The 19646-nt window shown below is 41.2% G+C and overlaps 1 protein-coding gene across 2 annotated transcripts in view; it reads right to left on the reverse strand.

Annotated features, from left to right (window-relative positions):
- Nucleotides 1–19646, reverse strand: part of PAXBP1 (PAX3 and PAX7 binding protein 1) — a 275887-nt gene that overhangs the window by 219877 nt on the left and 36364 nt on the right. For both annotated transcript variants that reach the window (XM_078658411.1, XM_078658410.1), the window contains exons 3-6: nt 12468–12644; nt 6108–6329; nt 5199–5302; nt 869–1086 (exon numbers count right to left, since the gene is read on the reverse strand). In XM_078658411.1, the coding sequence (XP_078514537.1) occupies nt 869–1086; nt 5199–5302; nt 6108–6329; nt 12468–12644 (721 nt within the window). The remainder of the gene's footprint in view (nt 1–868; nt 1087–5198; nt 5303–6107; nt 6330–12467; nt 12645–19646) is intronic.

A 19646-nucleotide genomic window follows, 5' to 3' on the forward strand; every position in this document is an offset into this window, starting at 1 on the left:
GAAAAGGGAGATATGCAAAATAGCAAAGCAAACTCTTTTTCAATATAAACACTACTGGTAGTGAGTGAAGTGCTGGAATAATGTAAAAAGAAAAGTACAGAACTATGAATCAATGCTTAAATTACCAGAGCCACCTTGATTAGGGAGCAACAGTTCCATTGAACAAGCTATCATGTACTGAATTGGAGAAAAATAACAATGTGATGTCAACAATCCAACTAATTTGGACAATAGTACTAAGAAATACGCCTCATCCCTGCAACCCCAATAGCATAGGTGTTCAGGAACCAAACAATACATACTTTGTGGAATACTAAATATTTTTTTTAAATATAGCTTATCTATTTTCAAACAGGGATGTCTAAAAGTACTGGCTGCTATAAAAATGCCCCAAAATAAACAAATTGAAAGTCACTAGAAAAAAAAAAGGTTGCAAACCGCCTCATGGAAGATCGGGGAACCCCGTTACTAAATGTGTTTTCATGTAACCAAAATCCCCGTTTAAATTTTAGACTGAAGAATCACTTGAAAAATACACGGAAGGCTAGCCAATCATATCAATGTCCTCTCAATTCCTGAGACTAAATTTGTTGACAATCCAAAAGGTGCTCTAACCATCCTTGAAGAACAAGATGACATGTCCAAAGCTTGGACATTTCAAGTAGTTTCCAAAGCAATCCACGAATTGACTTCAACACTGTCTTGATGGCACCATGTTCTTCCCATTCTCCCAAAAAGAGCAGGTCAACAGTTTTCCACAGGTGCAATTCTTTTTTCGTACATCCCCCCCAGACTAAATGAAGCCTGAGGGAACAGAAAGCTAGAGGACAGGTGTTGTAAGCCGAAGTAAACAGAGGGTCTGCCCTACCTGTCTTTCAGTTGTTTCTTTACCAAATCAATAGAAACAGGAGTCATCTCATTACTGGGAGTTTTGAAAGGGGCAGGTTTATCTGTTTGAATTTTCATCTCAGAAGATCCATATGTAGCGTAAGCATATGGCATGTCGTACGTAGAACCATAAGGCATAGCCTGGTAAGCATTCTGGTAATACAAATTGTTGACATCGAGAGGGTTACTTGGCTGAACCTGGAAATACAGAATAGCATATTACAAACGGTGGCAAATTACAGAACACTTGAATTTTATGCAAATTGAAAGTATCATTTACAAACATACACATTTCCACAATAGGAAAAACACATCAACCGTTAAGTTAAATCATCTTCCAACTGCACGACTCAGATTATCTAGTACAGATTCATAAGAAAAATCATTCACTACTTTATACTAAAAGAAATGGTTTCATTTTTTTCACGCTGGACTTGATCCAGCTCCAAAACCAAAATGGTCCTACTACTACCCTCTACATTTTAATTAATTTAAAGGCATTTGAAATTATTTTTCTGTTCTTTTGCTGTGCTTACGCGATTGACTTTACCTTCATGACAGTCTATTTAAACTGAACTGCCCAAGAGAGAAAAGCTATATTCAAGTGAAGTAAAAAAATAAACAAATTTTAATTGCACCAGTGGACTTAGCTAAATTAACTTTTATACTGCAGGTTTTTGTTTGCCATCACAATAAGCGGAACATGCAGTAAGGCATTTTTTAGTAACTCGATTTAGTTGAAAAATACTTGAAGAATAATATAAACCAGTGCATTTTTCTTTTTTTAACGGCCCAGCAAACCTTATCGAACATTTTATGATTAAAAATCATAGTTAATTGCCAGTACAGTAGGTGGAACTCTTTGGATAACTAAATAATTTTACTCTTGTAGTTCTTGAAGCGAGTGATCCCTGAACAAATAGACACATTTAACAATACACACATTGGGATACTGGTGTCATATAATGAGACACGTGATGCACATATTTAAGCATGCCAGTTGTAATGTGTTTGTTCAGCAATAGAAAGAGTCCCTACGAATGTGGAAAATTCTATCTATTTTTAAAAACAGGTCTGTGGCTGTGCAACACATTTTTAAGATTTGAAAAGCCTGTCTTTTCTAACTAGGTCATGTATTCAAATGTCCCCAAACCCTAATGGACTGCTGCTCTTGAATACCAGACTGCAGGTGGAAGTGGGAAGCTACCCCACAGAAGCAAAACCAAAGTACAATTTTCTCCAGGGCGTTCTGTAGTTTTTCTTCTTTTCTCAGCTTTTGGAAAAGTTGCCTTACAGCAGGTAGCACTTTTGAGTACGTTTCAAATGCCGTTTCAATTTGTGAAAATTAACAAGAAACTAGCTTTGAGAGTCCTCGGAATAGCCTTGAAAATCAGAGAAAAAGTAAGTTCAGGCTGTTCTCCTCCCTCGTGCAGACAGGAGTTTAACAAATTCTTGGTCTTTGTAGATTTGAAGTCTTGCCATAAAATCACTAGTAACTGATGAGGAGCCCAAAAGTTACAGCCTTCATGGTAATTTCCCAAGCAATCCCTGCATATCTTTCAGAATACTTGCATCACATTGTGGTTAAACTGACCTCACTCCGTCCCACCACCCTACAAAGAATTTGGAGAGGTTTAACCAAGCTCTTTTCTCCTCGACAGTTTTGTACGCATTTACAGTGAATGTACAAAAATACAATAAGACAATTCATGTTTTCAAAGCTTCCCATGTCTATGCGCAAAAGGTCTAAAATACGAGCAAACTACATCCCCAGAAAAGTATTTTTTAAAAACCACAAAATCAAAAAGCCAGGGGAAAAATATATTAAAATTGTTGGTGTTCTCTACAAGTGCTATGCAAACCTTGATCCACTTCCTACTGCCTTCCTTGTAAAGCACCAAGTCTATGAATCTCATACCCTTAACTGTGTTCCTAACACCATGACCGAGAATCCCTGCAAGAAGCTATTCTAGAACTGGTTCTTTCATGAACTTACATTTAGAACTCTATATCCACTTTCCCCATCTGGAAGCCTCCCAATTCCTCATTTGAATGAATTCAGCACAGTAAAAATATACCATGCTCAATCATTATTAGTTAGCCACTTCTCTAGTGGAGACAACCTTAATTGCTTTTTCTGTTTCATACGTCCATATCACTTCACTTCTCATAACAACCTACTTTTGGCAATTTTCGCTTTGAGAAATTTGAATTCCATAAGTTTCTTAAACCCAACCACCACGTGACGGTGATATTTATACAAATAAGTGGTTTAAAATAATTCTGACCTTTTTTACTAAACAGACATGATTTTAAGTCATCTTGACTTTGATACACTTGGTTTAAATGGATAGGAAGCACATATTCCTATCCATTTGCTATGTTTAGGAAAAAGGTTCGTACAATCCCATTAGCCCCCAACATAAGTGTTGGGGGCTAATTCTGTATGCAAGGTCTTCTTCAAGTACAGCGATCCTTTGCTATATTTTACTTTTTCTGAATCTTGATATTGTTCACAGGAGAAAAGTTCCAGGATTCCTTGAATTTATAAACTGACACCCAAATATTGAGAAGATTGGTCAGAAACTGTCTCGTCACAGCACTGTATTGTCCCAGAGTCTAAAGTGATGGCAGACAAATTAGACAAGCCACTTATTCAGAAGTCCTGAAAACCTCTGAATTAAATAAAACAAGTTTTTTTTAAACTAACACTCTTCCCCCGTGCAGCACACTCAACATGAAGTGCAGAAACTACAGTCAAAGAAAAGGAGCAGAGCAGGAGCAAATGAAAATATTGACCTTGCTCCTCCCACCAATGCCACTGGTTCTGCAAGGAGCACCCCATTGGTGGTGATTTGCTTGTTTAAAAGTCAGTCTGGGTGATTACTTACTGTGTGGTTATTTGAATGAAATCTCTCACTTTGAAAACCTCCATCTATTTACATTGCCAGTGCATTACTGACCATGTGTTTGTTTAAAAAGGAGTCTGACTTTAGAATAATCAGCAGTTAAATAAAGTAGAATCACTTTTGCAGATCATCTATTACTGCGAAACCACATAAATAACACAGCAAGAAATACACACAGACAATGCTAAAGTCTCCACAAGGTGGATTTTCTATCAGCTGAACGAAACAATACAGCATTATTGTAGTCACTAATTTATCTATATTATGGAATCTTTATTTTCAGATGATCCCAAAGCCAGGGCTGACTCCACTACCAGTATTCCTGAAAACTGCAGTATATTTGTTTTCAAAAGCCACTGAAATCAAACAGCACATATCAACAGTCCTATTATCTCTAACTTGGAATCTGCTAGAACTTGGGCGCCTACTAAGAACAGCGTGTACCACATTAACCTCGCCATCACAATATGCACGTTAATCTCGCAACAGATTGGAAACTTTACAAATGAAATCCACTTATAAAGTACACAATGCAATTATTAGGTGCAGCACTTATGATTTGGAATGACACTCCGTCAGAGCTCGGTAACAACAGTACTAGGAAACAGTGGCAACCTAATTTAAGGAATTATTGCTAAGTCACAACAACAATAGTTGATCTAGTTGTTAGAAGTAACTGGACAACAACATTTGAATATGTAAAACACTTCGATGTATAAGAAAACTTGGTCACACTACAGAACAAACAACAGTGGTAGCTAGGCCCCTTTAAATGATGCCTTGAAACTATATGTCTAACACTGCTATACTGTTGCAGAAATTTACAGTGAGCAAGCTACAGTAAGAAAGAACTCAACTGATGCAGTCTGTCTATTCAAATAAACCCAAAGCCCAAACTTTACAGACTGAGCCAAACAAAAAAATTCTCAAAATGTTTTGGTACACTGCACACAATTTTGTTTTCTACTAAGAGGGGTCACAGAAGAGCCGGGTGCTTAAATAGCTTTAGCAAACAAAATTTGTAGCAGAGGTATAGTAGACTATGGCTAAAAGTGCCCTGTGAGGTAGCACACCTGCCACAGATTTGTATGCAATATGCAAACTTTCAGTTTTGGCAGGCCAAATCAGCATTTAATACTTTAGAAAGCTGCCAATACTGACCTGTGGAATAGCACAAAATAATACTGGTGGTAAGGAGCAATGTTCACACACGAAACAGTATTAAAAAAAATAGAATACATATTATGAGAACTATTTTCTGACTAACTGGTCTTTCGCGGAACTTGAAGAACCACTAATTCAACTAAGTTGTTGATTAGTTTTGTCCTGGAACAATAACACTTGCAGCAGCAATACACTGGATATATTGACAAACTTCACTATAAAAATGTTGGTACATGCCTGAGGGATGCTAATTCCTTTTCTGATCTGTTCTTGCTCCCACCGACTGAGCTCTTCGTCAGGTTCCCCTGAAGCCAAAGCTTCATCATCACTCCCCTCCATACCTGTGCAGCGCGTATAAAAAAAACCACAAATGCATTAAAAAAGTGGATGATATTTAATTGTATACAGTTCCAATAAAACCACATCAATGCAAGATTAACTTGCCCCCTGGATGCAATCTAAATGAGTATGGAAACTAACCTAGATGAAAAGAAAAGCAGTATACTAGTCAAGCAACTTGCAGTTAGCAGAATATAAACTATCATTATTTACCGATTTATTATGAGAGGCATTAACCACTTGGGAGCTAGTAAACAAACCTCCCCAGTGCTGCGCTGTCCATTATCCGGTGCTGAACTGGACGTCCAGCGGTCGCACGCAGCACTGGGGAGGTAGTGCCCGTGACGACCGTTGGCCGACGGCAGCACTTAAGGGGTTAACAGCAACACTAAAATTAGGTTTTATGAAAACATTGCCACAACTCATCATCTGATGAATGGGCTTTTCAGCTGAAAGAACAGAAAGCTAATGCAAGAGTGGTGGAGTAGCATGCACAATTGAAAACATCATGAGGTAGTGGTATCTCAGGTCCATACAGCATCCTGGAAAGAGAAAAAGTTAAAAATTTGGAAAAAGTCCTGGGATTATGCGGAGGCTGGGTTTGCACAATAATAGCTTCCCTTATTTCTCATCTGTAGTTCTTCAGGCAGGGGTGGTACGGAGGATCTCAGTGGATGAGTAATTCAACGACTATACCCTTTACCCCCAAGACACAAAAGCAAGAAACAAGTTGCATCGGACATCTTTTGTAGGAATGGAGTGTACAATTCAACAATACTGCCAGAAAAGGTGAAAAAGAAAGCAGACCTATCTCTTCTGCTATTTTCTGTCTCTGTGATTTTTCTTTGACGGAAAACACTATTCTTCTCTTCTCATCGTCATCTTCATCATCGCTAGCATCATTTTCATCTTCACGAATAAGGCGATTTTTACCAGTGTCATTCTCAAGAGCTGGAAAATCACCAAGTTCACGGGCTAGTTGTCTTTTTTTCCTGGCAGCATGTATAAACGCTGCATCTGGAATTTCTCCTAATAAAGCAAACAGAAACAAACATTACACATCATTTCCATACAGTGTGTCTTCTGAATCATGTTTTCAGTCTTTCTGGTAGATATAGGGCATTTTACAACCTTTAAAAAACTCACCAATCAGTCTTGTACATAATTTAGTGTTCTGTATCTTCTATGTGGGAACTTTTGCGGGACTGACAAGATACCAGCCACAGTCGAGCAGGAAAAATACATGAGCCATTCAAATAAGCTGGAGTGAATATTTACATTTGTAACATTTCTACCTTATACGAGTAGCGATACTACTTCTTCACCAATGTGGACACCCAACAATGCATGTACCAGCACAAAGATGCTTTACTGCATACAGATAATTTAAAGAAGATCAAGTTGAAATTGGTCTTCTTACCACTCTTCAGCTCCTACAAAGATTGAACGCATTAAAATTGCATCAGTATCGATATCGATATTCTGAGACCTGCATTTGGAAATCAAAGTACAAGTTACTAACCTCCACATGTCCATTTATTAAGGTACGTTCTGCCCACTATGAAGCGAAGGCATTGCTTGCGGAAAAGCAGGAAAGGCAAGCGAAAATATTCATTCTGTCCAAGGTCATTATCCAATTCCCACGTATAAAGCAAAGAGGACTTGGAACTAGGATCGTTCTTAGCCCGCCATTTGTTTTCAGCACCAAGTACCACCGGGAGTAGCTCCTTGTGCCCTACTCAACCTCTGCGGGATCTTTTTATTGCCTCCTTGGCAGGCAATGCTTTTTCTTTCTTGGCAAGGACAGCAGCATGATCTGCCAGCATACCCATTCAGAACAGAGGTTATCATAAAATCAGTCTGAAGTAACTCCATGGTAGTCAGGGGGACAAAAATGAATTCTGCCCCCTACCGGTCACAGATGACCAATGCAGTGGGAATTAGAAGGGTTTGGGGACAGTCACAGCAGTAGATGAAAAGGAGGACTGCTACTCTCGCTGATGGTCATAGCCTCAGCCACAACCTTGTCACCTAGAGCCACAAAACGTCTTCTGGCTATTGTAATAGTTGGGATGCTACCTCTGGTGACAGGCAAGAACCCAGGAGAAGTTTCAGAATTTCCAAGACTGCTGGTGAAAATGGAAGGCAATTGACAAGTTGTCTAGGAGGGAGCAACAAGCCCAAGTATCTTCTGCTCCAAGGTCAAGTAGTTCTTTTTCTCCAAAGAGCCTGGAGCCATCAAAGAGCATATACATCAAGGACACTTGCACTTCAGGAGAAACATGTGCTGCGCATCAAGGCCGGGAACAATGTCAATGAACAAAACAAAGAAACAGTCCGTTGTCCAGAGCAGGCTGCAAAAACTACTTGGTCGCTTCCTGTCCACCATGAATAAATCAGGCTGGAAAGATCTCACTTGCCGCATCCCAGAGTTTGTGCGTGTGCCGCCCCAGTAGGCAAAAAAAATTGAGGGATCCGCAAGCCAAAATGGCAGAAGATAAGTTTTGTTTTCCCAATGCATCAATACATTTCAATTCCATGCCACTGGAGTTAGGATTTGCATCACTTTACTCGCAGAAGCCTAAACAACTAGGCGTTCCTGCACTGGGAGCTGAATTTGAAAGGCCAGGTTCCCCTTTGCAGGTCTATGCACCTGGCAATAAGGTTGCTTACTGGCGGCGCCAAGAAAGTCTTCGACCATGCCGCCATCAAAGTTTTTATCAAAGCCGCATTGAAGGAGAACAATGGTTCTAATGGTGAAGAGCCTAGCTTCAAACTCTGTGAGCAAATTTGCCTTGGTCTACACTGCAGCCAATTGCAATTCTTGTGCTTCCACGAACCCCCACCGTGAAGGAAGGGAGGACCAACAGAGAGGCCAATTCAGTCTCAAGAGAAGTGTCAAATGCACTAGCATTTTGATTATCTAAATACACACCAGCTTAACTTAATGCTATCACATGATAAAAATCTGTGTGACATCCAACTGAAGTTTAGCAATTACAAAAAAAATGTGGAGGTGGCTCTGATCCCCACAGAGATTGGAAGTAGCAGGCCTTTCAAATAACATGAAATGTTAGATAAGAGGATCTTCCCAAACTTCTTCTTTAGCCGCAGCTAGACATTTTTTCTGAAGAAATATTATGAAATAAAGAAGAAGTTTGGGAAGGAAGTCTTGTCTTTAAGGACTCTTTACTAGGAATTTGAGCTCAGGATATATTCTGTGTTTGATTTAATGGTATGGTTCTCCACGCCATTTGGTGAATGGTGGATGGCTATCACCTTATCCTTTGAGCTATAATCAAGTGGATTCAACTTACTGTTTCACAACTGTGCGCAATTGCTACCCAGCCATTCTGTTCTTTGTACTATATTATGAAATGTTAGATTCCCATGATTGTTATATAATGTACATATTGAGGGAATGGTCGGTGCTTCAGTGATACTTCAGTGATACTGGCAGGAAGTATGGCACAATTACAGTATGTTAAGTGATAGCCAATCGGCTACATATTAGGGAAGCATTCTGGAATGTTGCTTCAGACTACCCCAAAACCATGCCTCGAAGACATAGATGGTTCGTGATGGCTCTTGCAACAACCAAAATCTGCACTTTATGCTGTGGGAGTCAGACAAATGCCTGTTGACCAACACCTGGTTACACAATGTACCGTTTGGCATCGTAAAGCAGATTATCTACTGGCTCAACAAGAGTGACAATTTTGAGGAGGTTTAGGGAGATTTTTTGACTAATTGAGATACCAGGCAACACGCTTTAGTGGGGTTTGCATAAGCCACATATAAACAGGAAGCAGGGGTGAGAGCACTCTGGTGTCCTGACCAAGAGGTGCCGCGTGCATTAGATATCGATTTATTCTCTTGTGGTTCTTTATGCTCACCCTCCCATTGTGTATTTTTCTTCTCCTTTTCGTATTGTTCTGACATTAGCTGTAAAAGGTTACTTGCTTGTAATCCATGGTTGTGAAACGCTTCAATTTCAGGCATTTGTAGCAACTTGAAAATCAGTTCATACCCCACTAGACATTATTGCCATGATATACATACTCAATCAAAAGATGAGCAATCAAAAGGTGAGGACGCTTGAATTATCCTTCATAAATAGGCGGTATTATCATCCCAGAACTAACTTTATCCTTCTGTGTCACAAATGTCAGTTGCATTAGGACAACCATGATAACTAGCATTGACAAGAACCAGTGAGGCAAGTGCAAATGTCACCTCACGTTTTGACCTACACCAATATTAATCTACAGTTCTTTGCTTCCACACAAATACATATCCATTCCCATGTTACTTACTGGTAATGCTTCACCTTGCCAAACAACATTCCTTTAAAGCTAAACCTACTGGCATTGCCTATGCTTGTTAAAAAACCAAAATGAAACGGATAGGCACTGTAACTTGATGAAGTGGTGTCTGCCAAAATCCTTGATTGGGAGAGGAACCTATAGCTTCTCCACTGCACTGACTCCGCTAGTTAAAACAAGGAGGTGGACAGGCTGTTTATAACTGGGAGTAATACTTGGAGAGGTTGGAGTTTGGCTGGTATGTTTACCCACAAAAACAGCTAATCTCTAAACCATAAGGAGGCAGACAAGTTACTTAGCCCATGACAAAGTATGAAGTTACCTTTCTTGTGACTTGGTTACTATTACTTAATAGGCGTGTTTCTCAACAACTTCAGGGCATCTACAGTAGTAACAGAGGGAAACTTTTCCTACAGCTATTTTACCAGAACTTACATAGAAGTAAGAGATTCATAAGTGTTAGTTTGCAGTACATCTGTACAAGACAAAAGTATCCTGGGGAACACAGATGTGGGTCAAGTCGAGGTGGCTACTTGCTTGTGTAAGCTCAGACTACCCTCCCTCCCCCACAAGGATAGTGCGGTATGGATAAAGACTTTTTGAGGCACAAAAAAATAAGTTTTCCAGAACACTTGATTTTTTGCAGCAATTTTACAGCACCTTATGTTAGAGACATTCAATAGTTACATAAACGTTTTATCTTTTGATGGATGCTGAATTATATCCATACAGTCCAGCTAGTCTCATTTTATTTTATTTTTAAAAAGGAATGGTGGACTGAACAGCTGTGGGCTACATTTTAGAATGATGAGGGACTAGGGAGATGCTAGTGCAACAATTGTCCCTCACCAACACTCCTAATGATGAGCTTTTGAAAACAAAACATAAGTAATAAGCCTTCTATCCCGGGTGCCTAACATCTGAAAGAAAAGTTATTTGTGTGCAATTGGTCAATAAGGAAACCTAAAGGCTGTTTGAGGGCCAGCGTAGGCCTTTATTTGGTGAAAACATTTGAGGATTAATAGTGACAAAGGATTATTCTTTTTGAGAGGTGATGCAAGAGGGTTACCATCTGGGTTCTAGAGAAGTGCTTGTAATGGATACATACACAAGGTGTGTATGAAGCCTGGCCTTACTGCGTATTACTAAACTATATATTTTGGGAGAACGTGTTTAATCTTCAACACTAAGGGCCTGATTTAGATATTGGCGGATGGGTTTACTCAGTCACAACAAGGATGTATATACCGTTTACTGAAATCTAAATCTCATAATCTACGGAATTTCGGTTTTGGCGCCCAGACATCCATCCCACGTTATGACGGAGTAACCTGTCCACCAATATCCAAATAAGGCCCTAAATCTTTTGTAGCAGCCTATTGTATACTGTATGTAATACAATTCTAAAATAACGACTTGCATATACAGTGTTTTCGGTCACAGACTGGATATAGATCGACCTATACATAGATAAATCTGAAGATACAGATGTATAAATATACACACACATCTGCATTGATTGCATTAATCAAAAGCTACATGGAGGTGAAGAACCAACAAAATGGCTACAGCTTATTTTTGTTTATTACCCACTTATTTTACTCTGCTCCTACACTCACTGACCCCCATGGCACTCAGGATCACAGTTTACATACTATTCTTTTTACATACGTCTAGCACTTTAATCTGAAAAGTCACTGGAAAGAACTATATTATTGTGTTTAATGAAAAGGTGGCTTCTATATTCTCCCCGCTCCGTGAGGCAATGTTTTATTGGCCATATGTATAAACAAGTACAACATAATGTGCTACAGGATGAAAGCTGTGCTCCTCTTTTGGACGCTCTCTAATTAAAATTAAAAAATACAGAGGCTTCTCAAGCTTTCTTTCTCTCCCCACTCCATGAGGCAAATCCAAAAACATTGAGATAGAAGAGAACCGTATTAGAAGGCTAACATCTCAGCGCTTGCAGTGGGCTAGCAAGGTAACAAAATAAGATGTTTCTCTGCTGTCTTTAGGGCCAGGTGATAACCGTGATGTATGCAGAGCTAATGAGGAGCCTCAATTTAAACAAAGCAACATTATTATTATGTTAAATATTGCAGGCCCCAAAATTGAAAATGCAGCCATGGTGCTAATCAGATGACTTTATGATAAATTTGCTATCTGCATAAATCGCATAAAACTCGGAGGGGGTCTGGTGAGGAAGACTGAAGGCAATTACCACGTTTTGGGAAAAATAGCTGGAGGTCTGAAAAACATACTTTTGCCTGGTGAGCCAAAAATGGAGGGAGGTCAAAAACAAGCACCGGCTGGGTCAAGAGATTCAAATTTTGGCTTTGTCAATGCAGCTTTGATTTTTTGCTGATGCCAACCAGTACGGGCAAACAGAAAAACAGAAAGAAAAAGAAAAGCAGGCGAGGCATGCGTATGTAAACATTATGACAATATGGTGGCCCAACCATATCCTGCAAAGATATAGTACGAGCCGCTATGGGGCAAAACATTTTCCGCACCAGTCGGAAGGCAGGAACACTTTGATAAGATAAGGAATCTCCATAAAGAGGTATCCTTCATAGCAGAAAAATACATGTAACCACTTACCATGGTTCAATACAAACTATTTAAATGTGCTGCAATGAAAGGGCAGATTGGCATTGGGTTTGACCAAGTGTTGGAGAATTGCAAGCCCAACAAAACAATCTGAAATCAAACTGCTTAAGAACGTTCAATTTTAAGACAATTAGAAGCATAAATCTGACCATTATAAAAAGGAACAATTTAAGGGAAAATAGTAGTACTTTGCAGTTCAGACTTGCAGCAATAAAAACAACTTTATTACCTGGGCGGAGAACATTCAATTCGGACACTGCAGTAGAAAAGGCCCCAGACTTGGGTTTCTCTTCTTCTTTGTCACTCTCCACCTCCATTTCCTCTTCTCCCAGCTCAATATTTTCAGTACCATCTTCAAGATTCGGTTCCCTTGTCGGTCCCAACTTGTCGGATGGCATTTCAGTCACTGAAAAGAGCACAAAATGTTAAAATTGTACTCTACTCTAGATTTTAAAAGGATCTAAAGCAGCATCATTTTGTATGAAATACAATGCTTTACTTATGCTCACAATTAATTATGCAGTGGAGTTTTGGGTGATTGGTGGGAAGGCAAAGTGTCAAGTGACGGTCTTGCTTGCACCGTTCCCCTCTGTGAGCAGGAGGCACGCTTGGCCCTATGAGGGCAGACTACCTCGTTTTTAAGTGGCAAGAAAGGAAAAGGGATCTCAAAGACTGTGTGCCCCCCAACCAAGGGAGTTTCTCAGTAATGTCTTGGATAAGTGTGAAGAGAGTGTGCCTTACATCAGGGCTCAGAACCTTTACATGAAAAGTGTGTGTAATAAGGGGCATAGCACAGGAAACTGAAAAATTGAAGTAAGTAATCCATGCAATACATGGTATCAGGGCACTTCAGTACATGAAGAACAATGAAATACAAACAGTTGTTCATATCTTATTTGTGTGAAAAGACCCTTTATTATTACTCAAAACAGCGCCACTGGAGACATTGAAGGTCAGGGAGGGGTCTTGTAAAAGGTGGTTTTAGTCTGCATGGCCTAGAAAGATGGCAGGGCTAGAGACAGCTGATGTAGTAGATGAATTCAATGGGTTGCTTCATATGGTATAGCCACATGGGCTAAAATCTCATAGAAGGAAACCAGAAAGGTTTAAGGAGCCAGACATGGCAAAAGTAGGAAGGGTGGGAATCAAAGATGTGCCACAGTTCATAGTTTGGTTTCCTGCAGGAGACCATACAACAGTCAATGAATTAGAATGATCTAGAAAGCATAGGGCACCCTCAAATTAAGTCTGTGTACACACAACATATCTACATTGTCTGAAGATCTTCAGGACAGATTGTCTTTCACCTGTAGATGTAGTCATAAGGGACTTGTTCCACGAAGAACACAGAAATCAGAAACAGCATGGTAGCATGCACAGCAGTGCACAACCATGAGAATATGGAGTGATTTGAGGCTTTCCAACTAGACGGGGCTCAGTGGCAGTTACTCCTCTACAATTTCAGGGATGCAGACTTTTCCACAAGGACTCCATTGCTCCTAACTGGCATTGTTACCCCACTCCCCGAGGAAGGCTGGACCTTCAAACAAATCCACACCGGGTACACTTCAGGTAGCATTTTCACCATAAGTGAAATGTTTTAGCTTGTTAAGAAAAGTAAATTTGTAAAGAATTTCCTTCTACTGTTTTATCATAATTTATTTTCTACATTTTTATGATTTCCTGTTAGTAATCGGGTTATTAGTTGTGCAGGATGTGAGACCTGCCCCGGCCATCCTTGGGGGCACCACAGAGGCAAGACACCTGGAAAAGGGAGCCCCGCAGGACATTAGGGGACACTCCTTTCTGTTGCTTTTGGTGTGCAGGTCTTTGCGCATGCTTCTTTCTTTTCATCTTACTATTAAAGATAAAAAAAGTTGTTGGGACAGTGCGGGGAGCCCACTTCAGAGCTGCCCACCTGGCTCCCTACATGGCTGGCACTGTTTCTAGGAGACGGAAACTGCATTCTCCCTGCCTGCTCGGTGCTAGCAGGGTGTCAGATCTGTGGTGGTCGCCCCGCTTTCCTCAGACATGGGAATGGGCCCACAATCACTGTGAGGAGGTGCAACAATGCTCCCACTTTCTCTTCACAACAGGGCCAGGTCGAGGGCCTAGTAGAACTCTGGTGAGGGGGCTCCTTGCACATCCTTGCTCTATTTTGGCGTGTTTGGATCGGCAAACTTCACGGATGTAAGCACGAACCACCTTGACCATTTTCGGAATGCCTCCAGGGCTCTAAAGGTATGAACACTTGGTTTCACGGAGTGTCTGCACCAGCTTTTCTCCTTTGCCTGGCTCCTGGTGTTACTCTCCTTCTGCTGGGTCACAGAAGTTTAGGTCTTTCTCAACTGGTTCTCAGTGGTGTAAGGAGGCCAGCCTCACTGCCCCTGCAGAGACCTAATGGCCCTGGGGTTCAATCCAGACAGTCCACAGTTCATCAGGTCATCACAGTGCTTGTCCTTCCAGCTGTCCATGGTGATGCTGCCATCGATGTTCAAGACTAGGAGTTAGCAATCTGGCTCTCCCTCGTGCAAGATTTTAAAAGAGTAGGTGGAAAGTTCTAGATGCCAGACATCACAGGTGGAAAGTTCTAGATGCCAGGCATCACGGCCAAACCTAGGCCACATTCTCCCTTCACACCTGTCTTAATCCTTCTGCACAGAATTCTGGGACAATCCAATATGGTTAAGTCAATTGGTCTATGTTCAAAACTCCTCGGAGGGCCTCTGCTCCGTCCCTAGCCATCATCACTGTCAGGGACGCCACCAAAACTCAAAAGGGAGTCCCTCCTGTGTTGGCTCAAACTTTCTGGGCTTCCACTTTTGTTCAGTGGACCTGCGCTCTCCTAACACCATTGCAGTGTGAAAGCTAATCATCCGATGCAGATTCTCCTCCCCAGCCCTTCTCCCAAGGAGCTGAATGAAGCACTGATAATTGGTCCTTTGTGAGGCGAGGCCTTTTTTTCTCTCTGCTAGGTAACAGAGCAATTAACTTGGCCACAGTAGGGTAGAAAATCGGATTCTGAGAAACAGGAAAATTCTGGGTGACCCATAAGGTGCACATGTATGTTCTTGGGACCTGCATATTCAAATGCGGCATTCATGTTTTACCAGAGTTTAACACCTCACTGGGCTGCATATTTGCAAATTTGTGGAATTCCCCCCATGTGTATAATACAATAACACTACAGATAACCTAGCAAACCCTAGCAAACCCTACTGACCCATCTAGCAAAATCTATACCTGCAGAGTCCCTTCTATGCCAGGCTACTTGTGAGCAATTACGAGGGTGTGGACGATAGTCTCATATGTGTACCCCACAAATGTGTGCACCAATGTTCACGTGTAACCAGCCCAGTGGTTCTTATCCTGGCTGTGTCACAGCCGGCTTATCTTGGAAGGCAGACACTGGCAGTAAACATATGCAGTCCAATTACCAGGCTGTTACAGTGGGTGAGACTAGAGGAGTGAGACTCACACTCAGTAACAGTCCAAAAAAAACAGGTGATCAAAAAGTGAATAGCCATTGTAGATTAAATGGGTGGAACCCATTTCACTATATTACCAAAATGTAAATTTGGACTTCTTCACTGTACATGCAATGACGTTGGCAACAAAAGGCATCTGTTTTGGTACAATTGAATGGATAGCGTTTTTGTGGGTTAAAATTGAAAGGTGAGCATGATGGATGCAAGTCCCATGCCGTAACCATTAGATGTAATGAGAACTAGACACAGCTAGCAATACTTTAATACTAAAGATCTGGTGTAAAAAAAGAAATTGGCTGGATTTGTGAACATAAATCAAATTACAGTGTGTGATCACTACAAGTTAGGTTTAGGTCTTTTACTATGTATGGATGGAAAGAGTGACCCGCTTTTTCAAAAATGAGCCATCTGCTTCCTTCTGATGGCCCTGAAATAAAATCTAGTCACAAAACTGCAACACATGGAGCAACATATCAATCGAGTGCGATCCTCACACCAGTTAGTTCACAGCTCTTTTTCCCTTTTTCTTCACCGAGTAGAAGGTATGCTGGCAATGTATTTTCTGGGGATTATTGGGGTGGGGGGGAGGGAGGGGGAGAAGAGTTATGAGATATGGCATAGTTTTAAGGGCTAAAAATAATTCCTATAGGCCTACGTAAGTGCAGCAACCCTCTGACAATCAATTCTCAGTGATGCTTATTATCAGGACAAGAAGATCCCCTCTGAACCACCTCGGGTGAAACCACTGGGTTGAAGATGGGTCAGGGAGGTCGTAATAAATTAGATTAGCCTACTCTTGGTCAAGTCAACTTAATCAATTTACAAAAAAACACCTGGTACCTTACAAGACTTTACTCCATACTGTAGAGGACACGGAGAGTAAACTACACCTAGGCTGGATCATCCTTTACAGATCTTACTAAGAGTAGTAAACTAAAGTGTTAGCAAAGAAACAGGTAGACAACAAATGCCAACAGTCATTGTTGGCACTAAGACATCCCAATTTTCTAACATTTTGGCACTAGCACAGCATTACATACACTAAAGTATTTAAAGCTGTGACTGTATGTAAGAAATATGATTATTCTTTGAGGTAGGCGACTACCGACCTGAAGAAATAATCACAACCCTGTCATGGTGAAAGCTCAAAGTCACTAAATTAACTTGAGCTCAACCCCTTGGTGGCTATGACACAGGGAAGTCATGCTTAACTTAGGGCAACGCTGAAAGAATTTATGCAGCACCCAAACAGTAAAAGTCAAGAAGATAAACGATAAAATCCCAAACCAAATTTGAACACTAGAGAAAATGTAATAAACAAAATGATACCAAAACAACAAAAACCTAATCAGGATAACTGGAAATACGAGTTTTTAAATATTTAAGGGAAAACAGAGTGGAAAAGCACAAATCACCAAAGATAGTCTACAGTCACTGTAGACTGGATCTTAGACGCAATTTCAGGATGACCACAATGGAGCATGGGTCAAATACACCAACAGGTTGGCCCTGGTCAAAGCTTTTACTTTCTGACTTAAGGCCAAATGCACGACCTGCCAAAGAGCGCCTCACAAATTGCGTCGCATTTGCAGCGCGCTATTTAGCAAGTACAACAGTGTGGTTAACACAGTTTACGATTTCCAATGGAGTCGCAAATTGAGAGGCTCATGAATATTAATGATCCTCTTGCAATTTGTGAGCCCATTGGGAATGACAGGCCCTCCCAGGGATTATGGGCTGCTGGGCTCAGCAGACCACCATGTCTGGGACTGCTTTTAAATAAAGCAGCTTTTTTTTTTTATTTAAATGCAGCCTGTTTTCCCTAAAGGAAAATGGGGTGCATTTTTTTTTTTAAGTAAACGTTTTCGCTTCATTTTTTTAAGGGCCCTTAAAAAATAATATTGCACGCATTTGCAAAGGGGAAGGGGTCCCCTGGGGACCCCATCCCATTTGCAAATGCATTACCATCTACTTGAAGTAGGTGGTAATTTGCTAGTGTTTTGCAGAGTGGAGGCTCAGACTGCACTGGTGTTGAGAGCAGTGGCATAGACTACAGTGGTGCAGAGTAGAGTGCATTGGCGTTAAAATGGAGAGGCATAGTGTGGAGTGGTGCGTAGTAGAGCGGAGAGTCAGAGTAGATTGTTTCAGTACAATGGAGTGGTGCGGGCAGAATGAAGTGGCATAGAGTGGAGTGGTGCATGCTAGAGTAGTGGCGTAGAGTAATGGCGTAGAGTAATGGCGTAGAGTAATGGCGTAAGTGGTGTAGTAGATTAGAGTGGCGTACAGTGAACTGGCATGGAGTGGTACAGAGTAGAGTGCATTGGCATAGAGTGTCTTGGCATGGAGTGCAGTTTTGGGAGAGTGGTGTGTAGTTATGCAGCGCACAGTAGAGAGGCCTAGAATGGAGTAGAGTACAGTCGCAAAGAGTGCATTGGCGTCAATTGCCCCCCTCACATGTTGGCGGCTATCAATCTTATTCTCAACTCCCTCTTACATGAATTTGAGGCATTTGTAAAGAGCATACAACCCCCAGGCATCGAAGCGCTGAGCTGGAAAGAGATGTGGAGAGTACATCCTGCAAATCAAGCTGCTATCCTAGTACTAATTTGAGAATAACCAGGCTTTAACCTGTCTCCTGAACAATAAGTAGGACCATATGCTCCTGATGTTTTCCAGAAGAGAATTTCAGAGCCATGCCGCTGCTAATGACAAGGCCCAATCTAACCACCGAACGTTTCTGCTCCTGGGTATTTCCACTTTTCTCCTTTCTGCAGATCACAGGGCTGTACTTGGAAGGCTACTTTCAGATGAGACGGACCCTGAAGGTGAAGCCCAATATTTGACCCCTTATGGGTCATACATAGGACCTAAAAGGACACCCTTTTCTGCACCAGCAGCCAGTGAAGGGTTCTCAATCTTTCCCTAACAGAACAGAATTTTGGCCAAGCCAAAAAAAGGCGAGCCGCCACGTTTGATTAATTTGAAGTTTGTTTAAGGAGAGTTTGTTAATTACAATAGTCAAGATGAGATGTGATGAGATGTGATCAGTGCAATCACCACAGCTAGCCTGAGCTTATTGGGGAAAAAATGCTAGATTTTTTTAAAGGTCTTAATCATCCAGAAACGGGTCTTGTTAAACTGAGTGTCAAAGATCAAACCCACATTTTTACCAGTATCGGGCTACCAGCAACTGGACCAGATAGTATTATCCATCCCAGAGACCATGATCTCCGTTTTCTGCCCATCCATCTTGAGCCAATTGTCTTTTATGCACTTACTGAATTCTGACATGCACCTCCTAAATCTGTGCGCCACCTCTCTTCAATCGTTGTCAATAGCTTCCATAATCTGGGTGTCATCTGCATAGGAGGCCATTTAAAACCTAGAGAAGCGCACCAGTTTTGCGGGGGTGGGCCCAAAGATTAAATAAAGTAGGACTGAGTGCAGACGCATGTGGAACCCTGCAAGGGGAGGGCTGACAAGGGTTAGCTCTAAATTCTCCACAGCAGACTATGAGTGTTCTCCCCCACAGAAAGGAATTCAGTAGCTTCAAAGCCAAGTCCCTCAGTCCTGCCTTCTTCAATCTTTGCACCAGTATAGCAGGAGAGATGTATCAAAGGCAGGAGATTGGTTTAATAATACTAAAATCGCTGCCCAGATCCTCGTTACCAGGCAAACAGACTCACATACTACCTTCTAGCAAGAACTCTGCATTCTTCAGATGCTTTAATGGCAGTTACCAAAATCAAAAGGGAAAAAATGGTCCGGTTCTTGCTTTTCGTCTCTCACTGCCACTGGCTGTAAAGCTCTTGGCTTCTATCTGGCGGCTACTAAGGATGAAGGATCCTTCAAACGGGGTCCTAAAACTTGGTCTGGCTTAACAACAATCCCTCTAAACTAAGTCGCCAACAGGCCGTAAC

This window comes from Lissotriton helveticus, chromosome 8 (assembly GCF_964261635.1).
Source record: "Lissotriton helveticus chromosome 8, aLisHel1.1, whole genome shotgun sequence".
NCBI classification, from domain to species: Eukaryota; Metazoa; Chordata; class Amphibia; order Caudata; family Salamandridae; genus Lissotriton; species Lissotriton helveticus.